The following is a 22,230-nucleotide window of genomic DNA, read 5'->3' as shown; positions in this document are numbered from 1 at the left end:
AGAAATGTGCAGGTCTCAATGTATTCATATATTACATATATTGAGGAAACGTCCTGATGGTAAGCAAAAAGTATATTTTCATATAGGGTGCATTTATCTATAAGAACCATTCAAAGTCTTAAAATGATACGGATGCCAGACACCACGATGGGTAAGCGTCTCATTTGACCATTCTTAGTACTTGCGGGTATAGGCTGACATTGTTTTCAGCTATCCGAGGCTGTGTGGATACACTGCATGGTTAGGTGTGTATTGATTTAGACGTTTACATGGTATAGTGGTATATGATAGGATTTTATTAGACTGAGGTGTTCTGGTTATCAATTACTGCTGGATTCCCTTTTGCACTAAAAAATAATTTTTAAATAGATTTTTAATCATGTCAATAAAAATTTACATATTTTAAATTTAGCTTTGTGTGGTGTAATTGTTATTCTTAAAAAGCTAATTACGTTGGACTTGTTACGGTATGGTTAATTAACTCTGTGGGGCAGAGACCAATGCTGATAGTGTGTGTCCATTGGAACTATTGTATATAAAAAGTAGGAAGGAAGATAGGGCTCATCATCTCTTTTTCCTTATAATGTGTGCATTGAATTAGTGAAGATGAAGATTTACCATAGGTAAGTGTATAATCATCTTTTCTAAATATACCTGAAGAACATTCACAACATTAGGTTAGGTAGCTGCAGTCAGGGCCGTCTTATCCATTGGGCAGGGTAGGCGGCTGCCCGGGGGCCCTTGCGTCTTAGGGGGCCCCTGCCCTCTGTGACCTGTATTTTTAGCTTTATAAGACGCACTTATAAAACTAAGTGCGTCCTATAAAGCGAAGACGGCTCCCAAGCAGGGCTGAGCACCACAAGGAAGCCGTCCCGCCCGCCCCCTCTATTGCCGCTCACTATGCATATGCATAGTGAGCGGCCCTGAGCCACCCCCTCCACCCGCCCAGCCTGTCCCTTCTATCGCTTCTCAGCTGACAGCCGATCAGAAGCCCAGGAAAGTGCAATGAGCAGCACTTTCCTGGGCTTCTGATCGACTCAGCTAAGCGGCGATAGAAGGGGCGGGCAGTCCAGGAACTCACCCGTCCGGCGGCCCCAGCAGCTGATGTCTCCTGGCAGCGCGCACTCCCGACATCCTCCGGCACAGCCAGCGGGGTACAGAGACGCTGCCTGTGTCCTGGATGTGTCATGCAGCCGGACACTTCCGGCACAGGCAGACTCTCTGTACCCCGCTGCCTGTGCCGGAGGATGTCGGGAGTGCGCGCTGCCGGGAGAGGAGCTGCTGGGGCCGCCGGACAGGTGAGTAACTGGTTTGTTGTTTTGGGGGGCACTGGCTACTATGGGGTCACTGGCTACTATGGGGGCACTGGCTACTATGGGGGGCACTGGCTACTATGGGGGCACTGGCTACTATGGGGGCACTGGCTACTATGGGGGCACTGGCTACTATGGGGGCACTGGCTATTATGGGGGCACTGGCTACTATGGGGGGCACTGGCTACTATGGGGGGACTGGCTACTATGGGGGCACTGGTACTATGGGGGCACTGGCTACTGTGGGGGGCACTGGCTACTATGGGGGCACTGGCAACTATGGGGGGCACTGGCTACTGTGGGGGGCACTGGCTACTATGGGGGCACTGGCTACTGTGGGGGCACTGGCTACTATGGGGGGCGCACTGGCTACTATGGGGGCACTGGCTACTATGGGGGGCACTGACTACTATGGGGGGCACTGGCTACTGTGGGGGGGCACTGGCTACTGTGGGGGGCACTGGCTACTATGGGGGCACTGGCTACTATGGGGGGCACTGGCTACTATGGGGGTACTCGCTACTATGGGGGGCACTGGCTACTATGGGGGTACTGGCTACTATGGGGGGCACTGGTACTATGGGGGGCACTGGCTACTATGGGGGACACTGGCTACTATGGGGGGCACTGGCTACTGTGGGGGGCACTGGCTACTATGGGGGGTACTGGCTACTATGGGGGGCACTGACTACTATGGGGGGCACTGGCTACTATGGGGGTACTGGCTACTATGGGGGCACTGGCTACTATAGGGACACTGACTACTATGGGGGGCACTGGCTACTATGGGGGCACTGGCTACTATGGGGGGCACTGGCTACTATGAGGGGCACTGACTACTATGGGGGGCACTGGCTACTATGGGGGCACTGACTACAAGGGGGCACTGGCTACTATGGGGGGCACTGGCTACTATGGGGGGCACTATATGGGGGGATTGGCTACTATGGGGGGCACTATATGGGGGGATTGGCTACTATAGGGGGAAGGGCTACTATGGGGGGCACTATATGCAAAGATGTGGGGGATTTGATGGTGGCGGTTGGGGGGGGGGGGCAATTCGCACCTCTGCCCAGGGGCCCATAATGCTGTTAAGACGGCCCTGGCTGCAGTAAAGGGTATCTGGTTTTAGATCTTTGCCTGCAGATACTTATCGCCTCTGCTTACTGGGTGTGCAGGGTGGTGCGGCCCTGGGGGCTTGGTCCTGCGACATTGGGGTTGCTGGACTGTTAGGTGACCCAAGCCCCCCCCCCCCCGTGGGCACTGGCTTTACGGTGGTGGTCACCGACCGACACTGCACCATTGTTAGGGTAGGAACTCATGTTTATCTGAAGAACTTCACGTGATACATGGGGCACTATAGTTTAATCAAATGATATACTAACTTCTGATGTTGGTTTTTAATGTAGCTGAAAAGCTTTAGTATCAAACTTGTGAGAAGTGCAGCCATTTTCTTGTTCTTCAAGCTTGTGCAGATTCCTAGATCTACAAGTATGCCCTAAAATATGACTTAAAAATTATAAAAAAAATACAGTGGGTTGTTCTAAAGAGATTAGTTAGCAAGGTCTTATTTTTAGAGCCTGAATGGTGGTAGACTTGGGGCTGGGCTGACCTATAGCCTTCAGTGGGCTCCCGAACATTAGCAGGGGAAGGGGAGTAGGGAGGGAGGAGCTGCAGATGTGTATTTTTATTTTGCATGGAACTGTTAGCTTATGCAGTAGAGAGAACCCGATACCTTGAGCTCTGCGAATCTGTTTACAGCACAGAGTGAAGTGCAGCTATTGGTATGAAGGTCTGGAAAGAAGTATACAGACAGCAAGAGCAAATGTGACATAACGTTAATCCCCTGAGCCAGGCAGGCAGAATCACAAAACAGAGAGACCAGGCTTGTGAGAGAAGGCTGGTGCGTCTCCTCATTTAATGGAAGAAAAGTCCACTGGAAGGAAAGTTTTTTAAAGAACTTTGGGATTTCATTAACATTGAGTGAGAATCAGACGGACATAACATGTAAGCATCCCTCAAAGCTAAGGAAACATTTTGAAAGTATCCACTGTGTAAAGAAGGAAAAAGAAAATGTGAAAATTATAAAGAGAAGAAGAGCAAGTAAATAAAAAGAAACAGGCTATGGATGTGATATCCCTACTGAGACTACCTTGAGGACACATGATAGGCTCTCAGTCATGGAGAACGGAGATGAAGTGATTGGGAGCTCGAACCTCATCGTGGTCCCCGATGAGAAGAAGTATGAACTTTGCCGCCAGAAAGACTGCTGTGAACGAGTTGTTATCAATGTGTCTGGGTTGAGGTTTGAGACTCAGATAAGGACCCTGAGTCGGTTCCCCGAAACCTTGCTGGGAGACCCAAGTAAACGAATGCGATTCTTTGATCCCCTAAGGAATGAGTATTTTTTTGATCGGAACCGACCATGTTTTGACTCAATACTATACTTTTATCAGTCAGGGGGTCGACTACGACGGCCTACTAATGTACCTCTAGATGTCTTCATGGAGGAGTTGATGTTTTACCAGCTTGGAGAGGATGTGATTAGGAAATTTAGGGAAGATGAAGGATTTCTTAAAGAGGAGGAGAGACTTCTTCCCGAATGTGAGTTTATGAAGCAGGTTTGGCTCCTCTTTGAGCACCCAGACAGTTCATCTGCTGCTCGTATCATTGCCATTATCTCCGTCATGGTCATCTTAATATCTATAGTCATCTTCTGCTTAGAAACATTACCTGAATTCCGGGATGAAAGGGATCTGTCTTTGCCGGTAAGGGTTAAATCTACTTTATTTGACTGTAATTGTTTTTGTAGAGGTACCGGTGCTTCTAAGAAGAAAATGTGACATATGGGCACTAAACATGCTCATTTGTATGCGACCAATCTCCGAATCCTGGATATAGTCTGAAAAAGTGGCCTTTTGTAGGAAACCTCTAAATTGCTGTAGCAGTCATGTTAAACTAAAAGATAGGTTTGGGATTACAAAACGTTCCAAATGTTTTGTCACATGAGCTATCCATCGTAAGTGTACGTCCAGCTATAAATTGGGGCTGACAGTATCACTTACATGCTGTGCGTTGTTAAAAAGCTTACATTTGCTTGCAGGAATGACAATTTTCCTGTGTAAACCTAATCATAATGGTTCCACTGGTTTGTCACTTTCTTAACCACAAACCATAATGTCAAGGGGTTGAAATCATAGTTCAGAGTCAAAGGCAAACTCAAGAAAACAACTGCCCTCTAAAGTAATGAGATTTTCTAGACTGCACCCAGATTAATCTGATATAGTTAGCATGTGATTGAGTAGCATCTAGTGTACCTGTCAATTAAAAAAAAACATGACATGTCAAAAATTTTAATTGGTCGGGATCTAAGTGTTCAGACTCCAAATGGGTCTCAGTCACTAGGATGAGCAGGAGGGAAACTTGTGGCTGAGCACGTTTTTCAACGCTCATTGGGTACATGACTGAGATGTTGGGAGTGCCCCTCAGTCTTATAGCACAGAACATGGTGCACCCATACCTTTTGACATGTTTTTATATTTTTGTAACGTGACAGTGAACAAAAAGGGCAGTGTTATGTTGATCTACAATATCTATATCCCTTGACTAGGTTTCTGATAATATTTACTATCTAGAAGCCTGCTATGAATAAATCCAGCTTACCAACCACTGCTATAAGGATGTAAGCCCAATGTACGGTATCCTGATACAACTGACAGTGGGGAAGCAATGGCCAATTATCGCCAACGAGCAATGCTAGAGACGCTCATTCGGCCAATAATCAGCCCGTGTGAAAGTGTCAGCGATCAGCCAAAAAACGATAGAACACCCATTTTTTGGCTGATCGCATCTTTTCAGCAGCCCTGTAAATCATTGTTTACCGGACGCACTTCTCCCTGTGAAACAGGAGATGTCTGGCCGATAGCAATGTATTTAAACGGCCACACAAACAATACAGGAATCATTTTGTGGCCCAGACGCTCAATTGTTTGTGCCTAAAAGGCACTGCAAAAGAGTGCAGATCTCATTGATCAGTGTTCGTTTGGGTCCATAGACGGATGAAGATATAGAACCCTAAAGTTGGCTATAGATTAAAAATATCATGGGACACAGTGTTTGTAAACTTTGTCAAAATAAGTAAAAAATGATGGTGAAAAAATTTGTTGCAAAAAGTATGGAGCCGTTGTAATACCACACGCAACCAGTGGACAAGAGTGTCACTGTTTGTGGAAGAAAGCAGCTATGTTTTTCTAATACTGTATAACCCGTTTAACATGTTTACTGGATTATCAGGCTCATTATAAGTTAGGGGAGCAGCAATTAATGGGGAGTCTGCTCTCCTCTTTAAATTGTCAAAAGATCCAGTAAAAACTTAAATCACGTCTAATTTTCATGACTTTATCCAGTAAAACAAACAGCAATTAGATTTTTAAGCCAATATTATATATTAGTAAATCATAGCAGACTAAAAATACACCAAAGTAAATGCCCTCTAGTGTTATTAGAGTGCATCCATGCAACTATTCTTTTTGCATTTGGCTGCTTTCCGACATGTTTTTGGTGTCTTTCTAATATTTCTCATCAGGGTTCTGGCTATTGATACACATCAGCCATGATGGAAATTATTTCCCTCATAGAAAATCACCCCCACTGCTAATATTATTCATGCGTATCGTTGCCATTTGTCTTCTGAGACAAAAAAAGTTCTGTACTTATTCTGATACCTGGAATATATCTCCACCAGTCAGAGCCAATCATTTCACTACCATAAAAGTAACACTAAATAGTATAGTAATTATTGTAACATCTACAGCCAGCTTTCTAAGTTGGAGTTTCACAATTAATCATGAAGGACTGAGTTATGGCAGCTCTCCATGCAGGGCGTCATGGAAGACGTAGGAAAAAAGAAGCCCCATAAACGTTATACCATGGAACCCTAGGCGATATATATATAGTTGCTACATGTAGTTAATATGAAAAGTAACATAGGAACGAGGGCACAAACAGAGGTGAGGTTGCTGCAAACTCGCTATTTCCTCTGGTCCTCCAACATAGGAAGTTAGGAATGATTCAGGAAGGTGCAATCGCATCTGCTGTTTTTTTTTTAAGATGATGTTTTTAAAACCTAAGCTAGGAGTAGATGTAAAGAAAGAGAAGTAGAAAAGTTCTTCGTTTTTCTCATATACAGTGTCATGCTTTATAGTCCATTTCTGTCATTGATGTAAAAAAAAACAAAAAAAAACATCAAAAATGGTACAAAGAATTAGCAAAACATAGTTATAAACTTTAACCTTTAAAAGGGGTATTCCCATCTGTTCCATTAAGGGTGCGTTCACACCTACAGGATCCGCAGCAGATTTGATGGTGCAGATTTGATGCTGTGTTCAGTTATTTAAATGAAATCTGCTGTGAATCTGCTGCGGATCCGCAGCAGAAAATCAGCTGCAGATCGGTAAGTGTGAACGTACCCTAAGGGTATATTTACAGGATATTCCACAAATATCAAATAGATGTGGTTCCCACTGGGAACATAGTGCACTTTTTTTTCCGTTAACCCCCACCAGCCGGAGCTTATACATTACCTGCTCCAGGATCCATCAACAGATGATGTCGGTTTTTCCCTGCTTGTCCATTTTGTTCTTGAAAAAATACGCCAGTTGCAGAGCAGTCTGGCTGTGGCTTACCTCCTCCAAAGAACACAGGAACATTCGGCCATGCTGAACATTCATGTGTATGGGGAGAAAGGAAAAGATAACTTTCACCTAACTGTTATTGAAGGTGTATAGGCACCTTAAGGCCAGGCTCACATGTAAAAATGAAAGCCGTCTTTCATAGTAACGTCCATCATTGTGCAAATGATGTCAGTTATTTTAACAATAGCTGACGTTATTTGTGCAATGACTGTAGTTATTATAAAAGATAACCGTCATTTTTACATAGTTTAAACCAAGCGTGACCCACGGCTCTATTCGTTCCTATGGAGCGACAGAAAGAGACGGGTATGCCTAAAGAGCGCCATACTCAACTTGATCCATTGGCTCCATAAGGATGAATAAAGCGGCAGGTCATGCGCCGTACCCCCGGCTCTATCCTGTACATGTAAGGCTATGTTCACACACAGTAAAATAAAAGCAAAACAGTAAAATAGGTATAAAACACAGCCATATGTGGAATCTAACAATGTGCTACATTAAAGCACATTATGGAAAAAGATCAGCCTGTGCACATTGTAAAGAATATATGTATGTTCTTTTACAATATGGGCACAGATGACTGTTTTACAAAGACTTTCAAGTAGCACAGTATTAGATTCCAAACACGGATGTGTTTTATACCGAGGTCGTATTTTGCTTTTATTTTACTGTGTGTGAGCATAGCCTCAGAGCCCATAACAAATCTGTGACAGAATAGGAATACTTGACAGTCTGCACCACGCTCATATTTCCGTATGGAAAAAGTAGACAGCATATGTAGATGAAATTTGTAAAATCTCATCTACTTGCTGCTACAGTAATCCATCGTACATTTTCCCTATGCAAGTCCTTCCTGTGTAGGTGGTGGCATACTTTAGACATCTAGAAGTAGGTTCATAGTTGATTTGGTGTAAGAATAATCAGCTGATGAATGATCATTTGGCAGACACCAGATATTTACCCAGTCTTCTTGCCGTTTCCTCTACCTGTCCTACTTTCTCCCTCTTCTCAGTTTCCAATACTACCACCTATAAATACATATAGGGGTACATTAATCAATGTGCGCCCCTGGCATCAGCCATAGAAGCGGGGCAGATTTTAGCATTTTCTGCGGCAAACAACAAGTGTTAGCCTGTGCCGTTTTAATACATTGGTGGGCCTGGTGCACAGCCCTCAAGAGTGCCCCCCCCCCCTTCCCTTTCGGCATATTGTATAATGTACTGAATTTGCCCCCACACTGTATCAAGAGCCCCAATACATACAGTAGTTACCTTATAACACTATTTCCACCATACAGTGCTTATATATTTCATGATATCACCAAGGTATCACCAATGATACCATTACATAATGCCGCCACATCATGACCCTTTCACTACAGACCCTATAACAGAGTGCAGTTACATCCAGGGACTCACTGGGGCGTCTTCTCCGATCAGAGTCTGTCACCTTTTCTTTTTCTCTCCATCCAGCCTGGGCCACCTTGATGTCTTCTCCTAAAAAAACATTAAAAAAAACAAACACTTAAACTCACCTGGGTCCACGCGTTCCTCTTCTCTTCCCCCTTACCCTGGTGCCGGCATTCCAGTGACGTTGGACGCCAACACCAGAGGGAGAGTGCGGCCTCTTGTGACTGCAGGAAGTGCGGCCACAAGAGTAACTGACAGGGAGGGAGCCAATGGCTAGCAGATTTACTAAGAGGCACTGACGGAGCTACCATGAAGGCAGACCAAGCAGCTGCTAAAGGGCCTGTTTTGATAAATCTCCCCCTTAGTATGTAGATCAGTAACGTGGTGGGAGGCTATCCATAGCTGTCAAATTTCATTAAAGCCATCTCTATTTACATTTTAGTCCATGTTTTCAGTTACATTTGTTCACATTGGCCATACAGGATCAACACTACTGGACGATGGATGTACAATCCCTCTTTGAAAGTTCTGTTAATAATCTTTCCTAAAAGATAATTCAAGGATGAAAGATCTTTCCTCAGATTATCGGCTGAAAATTCCAAACACAGCTGTCTTCTTTCCCCGATAATAACTGTTTATTGTTAGTCCGCTAATGAACATTATTTAATGTTAAATTTAACTCCATGATCCTTTTGGTTGCAATCATCCGTTTTCACCAACTTGAGGCTAGGTTCACACTACGTATATGTCCGGCCGCATATTTTTCGCGGCCGGACATATACGTATGAAACTCCGGCCGGGACTTTACGCAAGCTGCGGCCGGATACGTACGGACCGCGAACTTACGCCCGTAGCGTACTTACGCTTCCCGAGCGCTCTTCGTAGCGATCTAACAGCGGTCTTTTACTTGGAAATCTTCGGCTAGCCCCGGACACCCCACAGAACCTTTTGGATCGGAACAAAAAGCTGGCAAAATGAAGAAATCACCACTACGTACGGGACCGCATGTTACGCTACGGGCGTAAGTTACGGCATTTCCGTCCCGAAACAATGGTCTGGTTCATTTTTTACGGCGTAGCATACGATCCGGGCGTAAGTTCGTACGTAGTGTGAACTGTGCGCCCGTAGATCGTATACTTTCCATTGTACGCAAACTACGTAAGTTTCCGGCCGCTTATTCACCGAACGCGTACGGCCGGAAACTTACGTAGTGTGAACGTAGCCTTAATGTGTATGAGTATCATATACACAGATCTCATGTATAGTGTTTATCCAAGTATCATGTCTTCTGTTTTGTCTTCCAGCTTCACTATAGTATGTCCATGATTATCATTACCTTGTTGCGTATTCGCTGTTTTCACTTTTTCCTTTCTGCTTTTTAAACCTAATAAATGCAATATAAGGCTATGTTCACACATAGTATTTCCGTCAGTCTTTTGGTCAGTATTTTTCCAAGCAAAACCAGGAGTGGGGTGATATTTTGCACTTTCAGTTCCACTCCTGATTTTGGTTATAAATACTGACCAGAATACTGTGTGTAAACATAGCCTTAGGGTTAAGAATCAATGCCCCCATATATGTTAGTAAAGAAAAAAGAAAACAGCCTAAATTAAAGAGGTATTCCAGGAAAAATCAACTTTTTCCCCAGGATAAGGAAAAAGTAGGAGATTGCGGGGGGTCCGACCTCTGTACCCCCTGCTGTCTCCGTATTGGGCTCCAGCTTCTGTGTAATGAATAGAGCCGCGGGTACGGCATGTGGCTCTATTCACTCCTATGGAGCCGACAGAAAGAGCCAAGTACAGCACTTTCCGACGTACTTGGCTCTTTCCGTCACTCCATAGGAACGAATAGAGTTGCGGGTCGCAGCTCAACTCATAATACAGAATCCGGGGCCTGATACTGAGATAGGCGGGGGGGACCGAGGTCAGACCCCCCACCTTGATCACCTACTTTAGTTTCAGCAGCATTGGTGTATGGGGGCTCCCAACTCTACCAACATTATCTGTTAAAGCAGCCATACAAATAAGTTAAAAGTAGGTTGATATTGGGCGTTAAAGTTGTTCAGATTGACAGCAAATGATCAATGTCATCAAGAAAAAGATGAGTGATCTTTTTGAGAATATTCTTTTATTCATGAATGCATAATCTTACATCCATCTCTCATCCAAAAATTTCTAACTCTGCCATCTCATATAGATGGTCACTAATAAAGGTCATGATCATTACTATCAGCCGTCTATATAACAAGATGGCCGCCTTTCCCCGCTGTGCGCCCAAAGTGGGAACATAGCCTAACTGTTCGATCGGGTTGAATTTCAATGTCCAATCTTTTCCAATGTCCAAGTTCTCTATGGGGAGAGAAGTGGTAAGCCGTAGGAAGACAATACTGGCAGTGGGTTATTGAACAAAAAGATTGAGCGCTCAACCCTTCTATCGGTGGAGAGTCACCCAATAGAGTTAGTGGCTTTTTCCACTCTACCCATTGAAAAAAACATACTTGGCCAAGCTCAGCAAGCATGTGTATTGCGGTGGGGGGAGGTCTGGCTGAGAGGAAAAGCTTTCGGCCAAACAACTGTTCAGCCAAAAGCTATTCAAGGTGCGTGACCACCTCAAGAAAAGACACCGGGGCATATTTCTTGATTCTGACATGCCTCTGAGCAGTACGTCAGTATAGACTTTTAGTGCTGCCTGTGCTATATTCATCAGTGCAACACATGGCAGATGAGAAGTTTGGCACAACAACTATTAGTGCAGGTTGTACCTGACATAGCTCACTACTTACTGTGTGGAATGGTGGTGTATATCTATTGAAAAAAGTCACATAGCATGCAACTAGAAAGATATGTTCCAATTTTGGTAGGGGGCTGATAACTGTGGCTTTCAGAATAAAACTGTTCTTCTTGGACAATACTGCATCAAGAAGTATATTACATTGACACAGCTAAACCAGCAGCAAAGCATCTAAGTGATGTATAGTGTATCAGATAGCATTCCAGACTGCACTCAGCTTCATGTACAGAGAACGCTTACCCATCCACTTTTAACTGCATTTAACCTTTGAAGAGATTATTGTACAAACCAGACATACCAGCAATAGGATCTAATAGTTTATTTGTGAATCAACACATAGGAAATAGATAGATGGAAGGTGGAGCTCTGAATCCTTACCTCTTAAAGGGGTACTCCGGCGAAAATCTCTTTCTTTCTTCAAATTAACTGGTTTCAGAAAGTTATATAGATTTGTAATTTACTTCTATTTAAATTTAAATTACGTCTCTGTCCGAGACAGGAACTGTCCAGAGCAGGAGAGGTTTTCTATGGGGATTTGCTACTGCTCTGGCAGCAGAGAGCACTGTGCCAGACTGGACAAGACACACCACTTCCTGCAGGACATACAGCAGTACTGGAAGACTTGAGATTTTTTAAGCCGTCACTGCTGTGTGTCTTTCTCCCTAGTCAGCAGCGGCGGCGGTTGTGCTGCCACCCGGGGGACATCCAAGTAGGTCTTGCTGGGCAGGGTGGTAAGCGGGCATGCCGGTGAAGGTGTCCCTGTGCTGGGGAAGAGGAGTGGCGGAGCCTCTTGCAGCAGGGGGATAGAGGCAGTGCAGAGATAGAGGCAGTAGCCGGGACACTAAGCATCCCCCGGGGCAGAGGGGAACACTTCCCCACCGTGAGACAGGCAATAGTATTTTCCCGGGGATGGGGGTACCAGCACCACAAATGTGCCAGGGGAAGCTTCTGGGCACACAGTCGCCCTGGTTACACACTCTAGGGTCCAATACCCAGTCCTGCCATCATACGCTCCAGCAGCCACTGAACAGCTCTGGGAGTTCCAGCGGTTCGCGACGTGACATCACCATTTTATCAAGGAAGTGACGACTGCAGTAGTAAGTGCAGGGAAAAAAACACTTTATAAGCATTTCCTGTGATAAGTGATTGGTGATTTGTGTAACTTGAGGGGCAATACAATACTTTAATAAAAATTGTGTCTGGACGTCTCCTTTAAAGGAGTGTTCCAGTGAGTGAAAAGGCGTATCAAGGCTTTATTCCATCCCCAAGTACAATGCAATGTTTCAGCTCCTAAAAGTCTTTGTCAAGTACGGGAACAAAACTTGATTTGTTCTCGGTGATAGAATAAAGCCTTGATACGCCTTTCCATTTAACTGGATGCTTCTTTACATTTGGATGTCCATTGGTCAACATCGGGATTCTTGGCATTCCTGCGTGTATCCCTCTCTAACTAGGTATCTGCTACTGAACTTTCACACTAACATGCTGTTGGAACCATTTTTGATAAATAATTCCACTGGGAAACTTAGAACCCTATTTTCATGATCGCAGGGGGTCCTGCCAGTCAGACTCTCACCATCATACACTTATCCCTATCCTGTCAATAGGGGATAAGTGTTATTGACTGGAATACCCTTTTATAGATTAACTCTCATGTGATCTCTTACCTGTGACCCACCTGACCCAGTTTCCTCCAGCAGTAAAAGGTGAGATACCTAACAGTAATAGTAGCAGATGCTGTATTCGTTTTTGGTTTCAGTACTGAGGCATGTTTTAATATAGTAGTACTTGTGGAATTGAGGATAATGCATGTACTGAGCAGGTTTATAGGAGAAAATGAGGAGGTGGGAATGGTTGCATTTGTATGCTGTTTGGTTGTGGTTATCCTATATTTTCTGTTTATATCATGATTTAACAAATTTTTATATTCTTCCCATGTTCATTTAGGGTTTTCTCTGGTCATTCCGTTACTGCAAAGACAGGAATGTATAAATTTTAATATTGGGATAAATGGTAGCATCCAGCAGGTTAAGCACCTGTCACTGACTGCGGGGGTCCCATTTACTTGTATGAACGGCCGTCCTCCTTCCTGTCGGGACGGATGCACAGATCACCGATAACACTGATCCATGCTATGTTATGGTATAGAATACATCAGTATATGCAATCTAATGATTGCATGTTTTACAGTGACATAAAAGTGTAAAAAAAGAGTAACAAAAAAAGTTTTTAAAAGTTTTTTTTAAAAAAAAAAAAGTTTAAAATACCTCCTTGCCCATTCTAGAAATAAAATATGTAAAAAAAAAAAAAAAAAAAAAAAAAAAAACATTATATTGTAGTGATTTTATTAAAATTATATATCAGGAAAAAATTTATAAAAAGCGATCAAAGTTTTTCCCTTACACCAAACTAGAGATCATGGCGCAAAAAAATGACACCCCAACCAACCCTGTAGGTTGAAAAATAAGAGTGCTATGGCTCTTTGAAGGCAGAGAGAAACAATGCACTAATTTGACCTAGGCACCTATGACCTCAGTCATGCAGGGGTTAATAAACAATACATCAGCCCTTAGACAAAACAAGGAACAGTAAATAATGAAAGGTATTTTGTGCAATATTTTTTTTAATTCCTGTAAAACCCTTTTAGGCTATGTCCCCACTATGGGAATGAAACATCATGTAGCAGGAAATGGCGACCATCATTATCTCGTCTATTGATCATTATTTGGGGCTGTGATTATATCAATAGACGGTATCCTTTTCCCACTAAATGATGGCTCGTTCCCATAGTGGGAACAAAGCCTTAATGTGAGCGGAAGCTGGACCCCCAGTAATTAACTTATTTTAGAAGTCCTTCTAATAAAAAGGGATTATCCAAATCTAAGAATGTTTTTGCCCAAATGATGACTCCTACACTCAGTGCTCATCTTACGACTGCTACACTATTGGGTGTATTACTATGTGAACCACTTGGAGGTTTCTCAAGATGCAGTGTATAACATATCATGTATATTATATATCTTACATATTGTTGAGCAGAGATGCCAAACTGTTTGATTTTGCCAACATTCTTCGATCCCTGACAGTTCAGCATCTTCATTTAACACTAATCCTACATTTTAGCAAAAATACTACTACAGTCTTGTTTTGTTGCTCCATATTTATGCCTTTCTTGGGTCAAAATACTGACTTATATCATTATACAGGTATAGAAGTGCCTCCTTACCGCACAAGCTTTATATATAACACTTTCAGGCTATGTTCACACTATGTAAGTTTTGTAATAATCACGGCCGTTGTTGCCGGCTGTGATTACTACATAACTTACGTTGTGCTGCTGTCTATGGAATCCTTGCCGGAGTGTATAAACATAATATACGCTCCGGCCGGGATCCCTAGTGGCGCCCCAAAAATTGAATAGTGGGCGCAGGAGACATGTCAGTGCACACAATAGAGTTGTGTGCAGCAGCGAATTGGGATGCGGGCGCACCCTAATGCGCCCGCATCTCAATTAATCAGAAAAAAAGATACTGCAGTACCGGCCGGGATGATCTTCTCTGACACCGCCCCTTCCGGAACAGCCGGTGTCTTACGGCATGTGAACATGGCCTTAGACTGTACTTGAGTGACCTAAATGGCACTCCAATTTCGTAACCAGAATAAGGTAATCTGGCATGTGGTTACTGGAGTTATTGGTATTAAAGGGGTATTACTATGTTTTAAAGTTCTCACTTATTGCAAAGACATGGCATTACTTTATGATCAGTAGGAGTCCGATCTATAGGACCTCCATTAATTTTGAAAATGAAGGGGTTGTAGCACTACAGATGTAGAACTGTGTCCCATTCAAAGATTTTTCTGTCCACCAGTGTAGAGGGAATGCATTTCCCTCTACACTGGTGGACAGGAAAAACGGTGAACGGTGCAGCCACATTCCTTGCACAGCCAGATGGCCAAGGTGCAGGATGATGTGCAGGAAAGTTATTGGGATCAGCAGGGGTCCTAAAGTTTGGACTTCCACTGATAATAAAGTGTTCCCATGACTGGAGTATGCTATAAATTAAATTAAATAAGAAAAACATTTTAACTTCGCTGCCTCTAATAAAGGTTTCTGTGGATCTCACCCAGCAAAGCCTTGGGTGGTCGGACTGAGTGACTTGGTGCACATTTTCATGGTGCATTTATGTAGGAGGACCAGCACAGCAGAAAATCTAAATACAGAACTGATCATATTTCACGCAACCCTTGAGCTGGCTCTAAAGACAGAATCAGATACTTCATACCACAAAGGAATGGGATCCAAGCTGCACAAGGACTCTTCCAAGTGAAAATTACTCAACCAGTAATGAGAATGAGGATGAAACTACAGAGACAAATAGGAGATGTCCATAGAATGTAATGCCGAGCCGTCTTCTTGTCATCCTGTATTTAGAGAGAAGTAATGGCTAAGGTTACTAAGGGGTAGTAGCCTATAGGACTAAAGGCCCATTTACACAGGAGGACTATGGAAAAAGAGCGTTCCTAGAAATGCTCATTCAGCCTATCATTGGCCTGAGTAAAAGCACCAGAGATCCAGTGATTTTATAGTTTGTGCGGCCATAAAAATCATTGTTATCAGCTCCGCAGGAGATGTGCGGCTAAAAACAATGCATGTTAATGGCTGCATGAATGATAAAGCGATTATCTCTTGTGGGCGATTAATCGTTCCTTGTGAAGGCACTGGAAGCGAGCCCAGATTTCGCTGATTGTCACTTGTTTGCCCCCATACATGGCTACATGTTGCACCCCAAGCTTCTTAGCCAGAACCCTGCTCCACTCTGCCGAGGGGCAAATACCTAAAAACAGCTGTCTGTGGATGGATGCCTAGCCTTGGTAACCTTTGTCATGTTGCAATGCTCGCAACAGAGTTAGACTTTGACACAATAGGGGCCACCCTGGTATTTTCCTATTTATGTTCCAATACTCGCAACTGAGTGGGACTTAAGGGGCTATGTATCAGAGTGGTTGGTGATCTCCCCACTGGGAGGCATCCCTGGTAACAGGTTTTTCTTTCCTGGGAGAATATCTGGCTATTCCTGTGTTTTGAGACTCGCAAATGAGGCTCCACGGACCCCTTTTTGCATAAGCTTCTTAGACCCATAGGTCACTATTGAGTCATTGTTGGGGGCTTCTTCAGTGTTGCTTATCTGGTTTAGTCAGGAGACTTAGGAAATCATGTCATAAAGATACCAGTAGCTATTATCCAGAGGTGTAACTTAAAGCCCCTAGGCCCAATAAAACCCATATTTTATGCCATTTACAATACTGGTGTTTTCTTATGTGGCAGAGGGGCCTTCATGCCCCCTTAGGTACCATGTGACTGCTTAGGTACCATGTATCCAGCAACATATGTTGTAATATAATAAAATGGAAACACAATAGTAAATAAATAAAGCAATATTAATATATTTGAATGATTAAATTGTAAAAGGACCAGACAAGATTATAAAACAGTTGTGACAGATATGAAATGTATGGATGGCATGAAGGCAAGACAAGATGTCATAGAGTGATTGGGACAAGCTGTCATAGAGCTGCCTGCCATTAACTGCACATCACCGATTATAATAGATCGGTAGTCCTGTTTGTATGGATGTTAAGTTATCTAAAGTTAAATAATACAGTATATGAATTGCTGAACTACTATATGCACAACCTTTTGAGCCATTCTATTTGTTTTTTTTTTTTTTTTTTGGTCTGACCAAATATTTTATTTGCTTTGTCGAACATTATATTAATTATCACGGGTGATACCCCTTGTATTGTACTCCCTCACGTTTATGATTTTATGCATTTTATACATTTCAGTAAATATTCATCTTAGCGATCATTCTCATCACACTTTCTTGTCTCTCTTGAGGACCTGACCTTCTGTTATTCAATTTGTATCCATTTCTCCTGGGGTATAGGAGTCCCTTTCAAGTTTCACCTCATTAGACATCATTTAGCAGTTGATCTCACACTTTTTCTTTATTTCCCAAATGTACCATCACCACTATGGACATTTTTTTTTTCAGTCGCTTATCAGCGCTTGTGCAGGGATACTGGTGGCCCGGTCTTTTTTAAAAAAAATGCCGCCTGGTTCCTGCACTTGGCACTGTTCTCTGCTTGTGCACCAGCCCATGCACTGGTGGCGGGCCCGGTGCCCCCAGTGTGACAATATCCCCTCCTCTTGGAGACGTGGGCCTGCTTGATTCTAATGAGGGCGCGTCACCAAGGGGAGGGGATATCGTCACACTGGGGATGCCAGGACCCCAGTGCATAAAGCTGCGCCAAAGTAGGAAATGGCGGTGAGCGAGGGAACTGGGTGGCATTTTAATAAAGGACTGAGCCATCAGAATACCCGTGCTGGCACCGATAACAAACTGAAAAAAAAAATCTATATTGGTGATGGTACATTTGCTTCAATTTCAATTTGTAAGCGGCAGTGTTATCGTTTGGCTGGTCTCCCTGAGATCAGCGATCTGTTTCTCTTATGGCTCTACTAGGCATTGCTCCCACCTAGCCAGGGCCACTTAATATGGTGGTTTTGGTGGTTTCCCTATTTCTGGAGGTGGGACATTGATCCAGGGATTCAGATTTTTAGAGTCAGGAAGGAATTTTCTCCTGGTATGGAACAATTGGTATCTGGCTCATAAGGACTAGTTTTGCCTTCCTCCATATAAACACAGGTACAGTTATAGGCGGAACTTGATAGACTCTTTTCAACCTTATGAACCATGTACAGTAACCATACAACATGCCTTTTCTATCTGCAACGCTCCCTATCTCTATCCTCCTTCTCACTTTCTTTTGCAGAACTGTGTTTAACATGCTGGGCAGCACATTATGCAGAAACTAGCAGCAGAACAGTAGAATTCCTTTTAAGGCTATGTTCACACTGCGTATCAGACCGGCCGTTCTGTGACCCCGGCCGGGTCACGGAATGGCCGGTCTGTGCCCGGATCTTCGCGGCCGGTACTTAAGTATCGGCCTGATGATCCGTCCAGCCGCAGAGCTCTGATGCGGGCGCATCAGCGCGTGTCCGCATCAGAGCTTCCCATAGCACAGTGAGGCCGGAGCCACTTGCTTCACTGTGTGAACTGACAGGGCTTTCTGTGGCCGGAGTTCTCTGAACTGACATGTCATTTTTTTCCGGCGCCGCATAGGATCCCGGCTGGAGCGCATACGATGTGTGTACGCTCCGTCCGGGATCCCATCACAAATTAGGCTATGTTACACACCGCAAAACTATGGCCGTAGTACTGCGGCGAGAACTACGGCCGTAGTTTTACGTAGTGTGAACATAGCCTAAGGGTGCGTGCACACTACAGAATTCCGTCGCTTGCGGCGGCGTGCATCTCCGTATTCCGCCAAAAGAATTGACATCTCATGCCACCGCGTGCGGGTACGAGCGACGGAATACGCCGCGGAGTATATAAGGGTATGTTCACACTGAGTAAAACAGGCGTAATTCTGCGGCGGAGCACCCACCTGCTTCAGTGTGTTACTGGGATGCCTCGCATCCCATTGACACACTAAGGCAGGTGGGATTCCAAGCAGAGACCTCAGCGGAGGCTCCACCACAGAATTCTGCCTTTTTTACTCAGTGTGAACGCACCCTAAGTAGCAGATCTGTGTTGTGTAATAGAAAACGCAGACTTCTATAAATATAGACAATGTCCTAGAGCGGGAAGAGGGATCATGGGATCATTGCTGTTACATGGTAACATGGGCCATCCTACATGCAGCAGGTCCTGGCAGAATCAAAACAGCTGTATTATACAAAGCTGGGAAAGATGAGAAAAAGGAAAAATAATCTTTTCCAAATTATGTTGCATCATCTGGTGAGCATTTAGGTATATATATATATATATATATATATATATATATATATATATATATTTGTAAAACCGTTTAATCAGAGTATTTATGCACACAGAATCTATATGGGTCTATATTATACACTATGGGGGAAATTTGTCAAACATGGTGTAAAGTGAAACTGGCTCAGTTGCCCCTAGCAACCAATCAGATTTCACCTTTCATTCCTCACAGACTCTTCGGAAAATGAACGGTGGAATCTGATTGGTTGCTAGGGGCAACTGAGCCAGTTTCACTTTACACCATGTTTGATAAATCTCCCCTCCATTTTTTTTGCGCCGTATGGTCCTTCCACATGGCACCATATTCTTTGCATGAACCCATCCTTCTAGCAGAGAATGTGTCCATAATATGTCATGTATTAGCACATGCCACAATTCGTCTTTTCTCAAGGATTACTTATGCTTAAAAAAATCCTCCATATAAAATTGGAGGCATAAAGAGATAAAGTATGGCCCATATTAGTATGAGGGAGGTATATTATAGTTATTTTTTATTCCATACAGGTCTGTAATATAGCTGTGTGCATGGGTCATGTAGCTTTTATCTGAGCTCCCACAGTTGAAAAAAATAACGCCCATCATTTTCAAATCACATACATTATTTAAGCGCGAAATGACGGCCATTTAAAAGAATGGTCATCAAATGGCCAAAAAAAGACGTTGTGTGGTCGTGGCCTAAGACATGAATTGAGAAGAAAAAAAAAAAAAATCAGTACAAGATGCTTTGTAATTAGAAACATAGAAGATTGTCCTCAGAAAAACACCACCTGGTCCATCTAGTTGGCCCTTATATTACTTCCTTAATTATTACTTTAGGATATATTTAATTAAGGAAGCTTTAGGCTGGGTTCACACTATGTTTTTGCAATCCGTTCTTTTGCAAAAAAATGGATAGGAAAAACTGATGCATGTGTGTGCTTCCATTTTGATCCGTTCATTTTATAATAGAAGTCAATGGAAAAACGGATCAAAACGGATGCACACAGTTGCATACGTTTTTCTCATCAGTTTTTCATCAGTTTTTTTCAAAAAACGGATTGCAAAAACATAGTGTGAACCCAGCCTTACAGGATTACACAAATTTGGCTGCTTTCTTTCAAAAACAGTGCCATTCCTGTCTATTGAAGTAAATCTAGTACTTAAATTTATTGAAGTAAATGGAGCTAGGCTGCAATAACACACATAGCCTGAGGACAGGTGTGGTACTGTTTTGGGGGGAAAGCAGGCATGTTTTGTACAATTCTGCATAATCACTTTAAAACTTTTAACAGCAAAAATCTTTAGGCTGGGTTCACACTGCGTTTTTGCAATCCGTTTTTTTTTTTAAAACGGATGCATTTGTGTGCATCCGTTTTGATCCCTTTTCCATTGACTTCACTTTTTAAAAAAAACGGATCCGTTTTTTTTGACAGACACAAAAACTTAACTACTTTTGTGTCCGTTAAAAAAAACTAATCCGTTTTGATCCATTTTTTTTTTTTACAATGGAAGCCAATGGAAAAACGGATCAAAACGGATGCACACTAATGCATTCATTTTTCCATCCGTTTTTCTTCCGTTTTTTGCAAAGTGATAACCAAAAGGCTTTTAAAAGGCATCATTTCACATCTAGTCAAATTTTTTTGGGAAGCCATAGAAACAATGGCCTCTTATTTTATTTTTTCCAAAGTAAACACAGAAACCACTGTGTTACTTAAAGGGGGTATCCACTTTGATCAATCTCGAATTGTATGAAAGATCCCCTCACAATTAACTGATCAGAGAGTGTCCTACTATTGGGACCGCCAGTGATCAGCTATTGTCTTTGGGGAACCCCTGCTGAGAGTTTTTAGTTTCCCTGCAGCGCCACCACAGGGGAAATTAAGCATTACACAGTGCCCATTCAAATTAGTGGATTGTCTGTGGACAATGTAGGACAAGAGTGAGAGACGCTCTTTATAACTGCTCTCTGCATGAAAGCTGTTTTGTTATTGACTGGTTGCTATAGGCAAAAAGCCCAATATGTCTCCATTGATTAGGTTTGGACAGTGTAAAAGTAACAGAAAGTATGTATGGAACAGATAAAAGAGGAGATTGTATGACTATAATATAGACAAGGAAAATAACGAGAATGCCTGTATGATAGACTATATAACTACTTCTCATTGTCCATCTCATTGATGCAGTACAGTTGGTATGAGAGCTGCTGCCGTGCCTGTGGTGGCCGGGGTGCAGTCATTCATTGTCACTTTTCTTTGATGTACTGTGGAAAAACATGACATGCATTCTGCGTGTGAGTCATGTGTGATGGGAGAAGCCGTACACGGAAGAGATGGAAAACAGAGCCAAAAAATCTCTTGACCTTTAATACAGACGGAAATGTAATCTTTTATTATGAAGACTAGTTAAAGTGGTATTCCGCTCAAACTAAACTTTTTATGTCTTCCTGCCCTTGGGGAGAAAATAGCAAACCTCTGACAACATCTTTAGGTCCAGGACGATCAATCCTGCCTCCACCTCAGAGACCAACTGATTTTGACAGTGACAGCCTCCTCAGCCAATCACTAGCTACGGCACTGTCCCATCTCAGTCAGTGATTGGCTGAGCGGGCTGACACTGTCAAGATGAAGTGAAGGTGGGATCATTATGCCGGAACCTGAAGATGTCATCGGAGGGCACTGGGGGAACGTGGAAAGTTAGGCATACATTGTTTGCTATGTTCTCCAAGGGTAGCAACATATTAAAAGTTTAGCTAGAGTGTAATACCTCTTTAGGTGTACCAGAAGGGGCTGTTTTTGTATTTGGGAAAACAGGTGTAAACCATGACAGAAATCTACACTTGCTCCGAAGCAGGTAAAGACTCTGGCTCTGGTCCTGTCAGATTTACTAAGATCCATGTGCATCTTAGTGAATCTGTCAGAGTGAATGGGGATTTAAGACTTGATAAATCTCGCCATTGAGTTAATACAGAACTCTCGCTATTAGAATTAGAAACATATTGGAGGATTTGTCCACATTTTACAGCAAATCACTGGGGGTTCCAGTCAATAGACATAGATTATTCTTGAAGGACCCTTCTATAACTGCATTGTCTAAAGAAAAAGAAGCTTCTTTAGATACAAATAGACTGACATCATCTTCA

At 43.1% G+C, this 22,230-nt stretch overlaps 1 protein-coding gene across 1 annotated transcript in view; it reads left to right on the top strand.

Moving 5' to 3' along the window:
• Positions 1 to 3,066: 3,066 nt before the first annotated feature.
• LOC138769527 (potassium voltage-gated channel subfamily A member 7-like) overlaps positions 3,067 to 22,230 on the top strand; it is a 37,570-nt gene continuing 18,406 nt past the window's right edge. Inside the window, exon 1 of the mRNA XM_069948068.1 lies at positions 3,067 to 4,081. Within this exon, the coding sequence (XP_069804169.1) occupies positions 3,494 to 4,081 (588 nt within the window). The 5' untranslated portion in view covers positions 3,067 to 3,493. The remainder of the gene's footprint in view (positions 4,082 to 22,230) is intronic.

This window comes from Dendropsophus ebraccatus, chromosome 12, assembly GCF_027789765.1.
Source record: "Dendropsophus ebraccatus isolate aDenEbr1 chromosome 12, aDenEbr1.pat, whole genome shotgun sequence".
NCBI classification, from domain to species: Eukaryota; Metazoa; Chordata; class Amphibia; order Anura; family Hylidae; genus Dendropsophus; species Dendropsophus ebraccatus.
The sequence above is the reverse complement of the archived record's forward strand: the minus strand, read 5'-3'. Positions and strand labels throughout refer to the sequence as shown.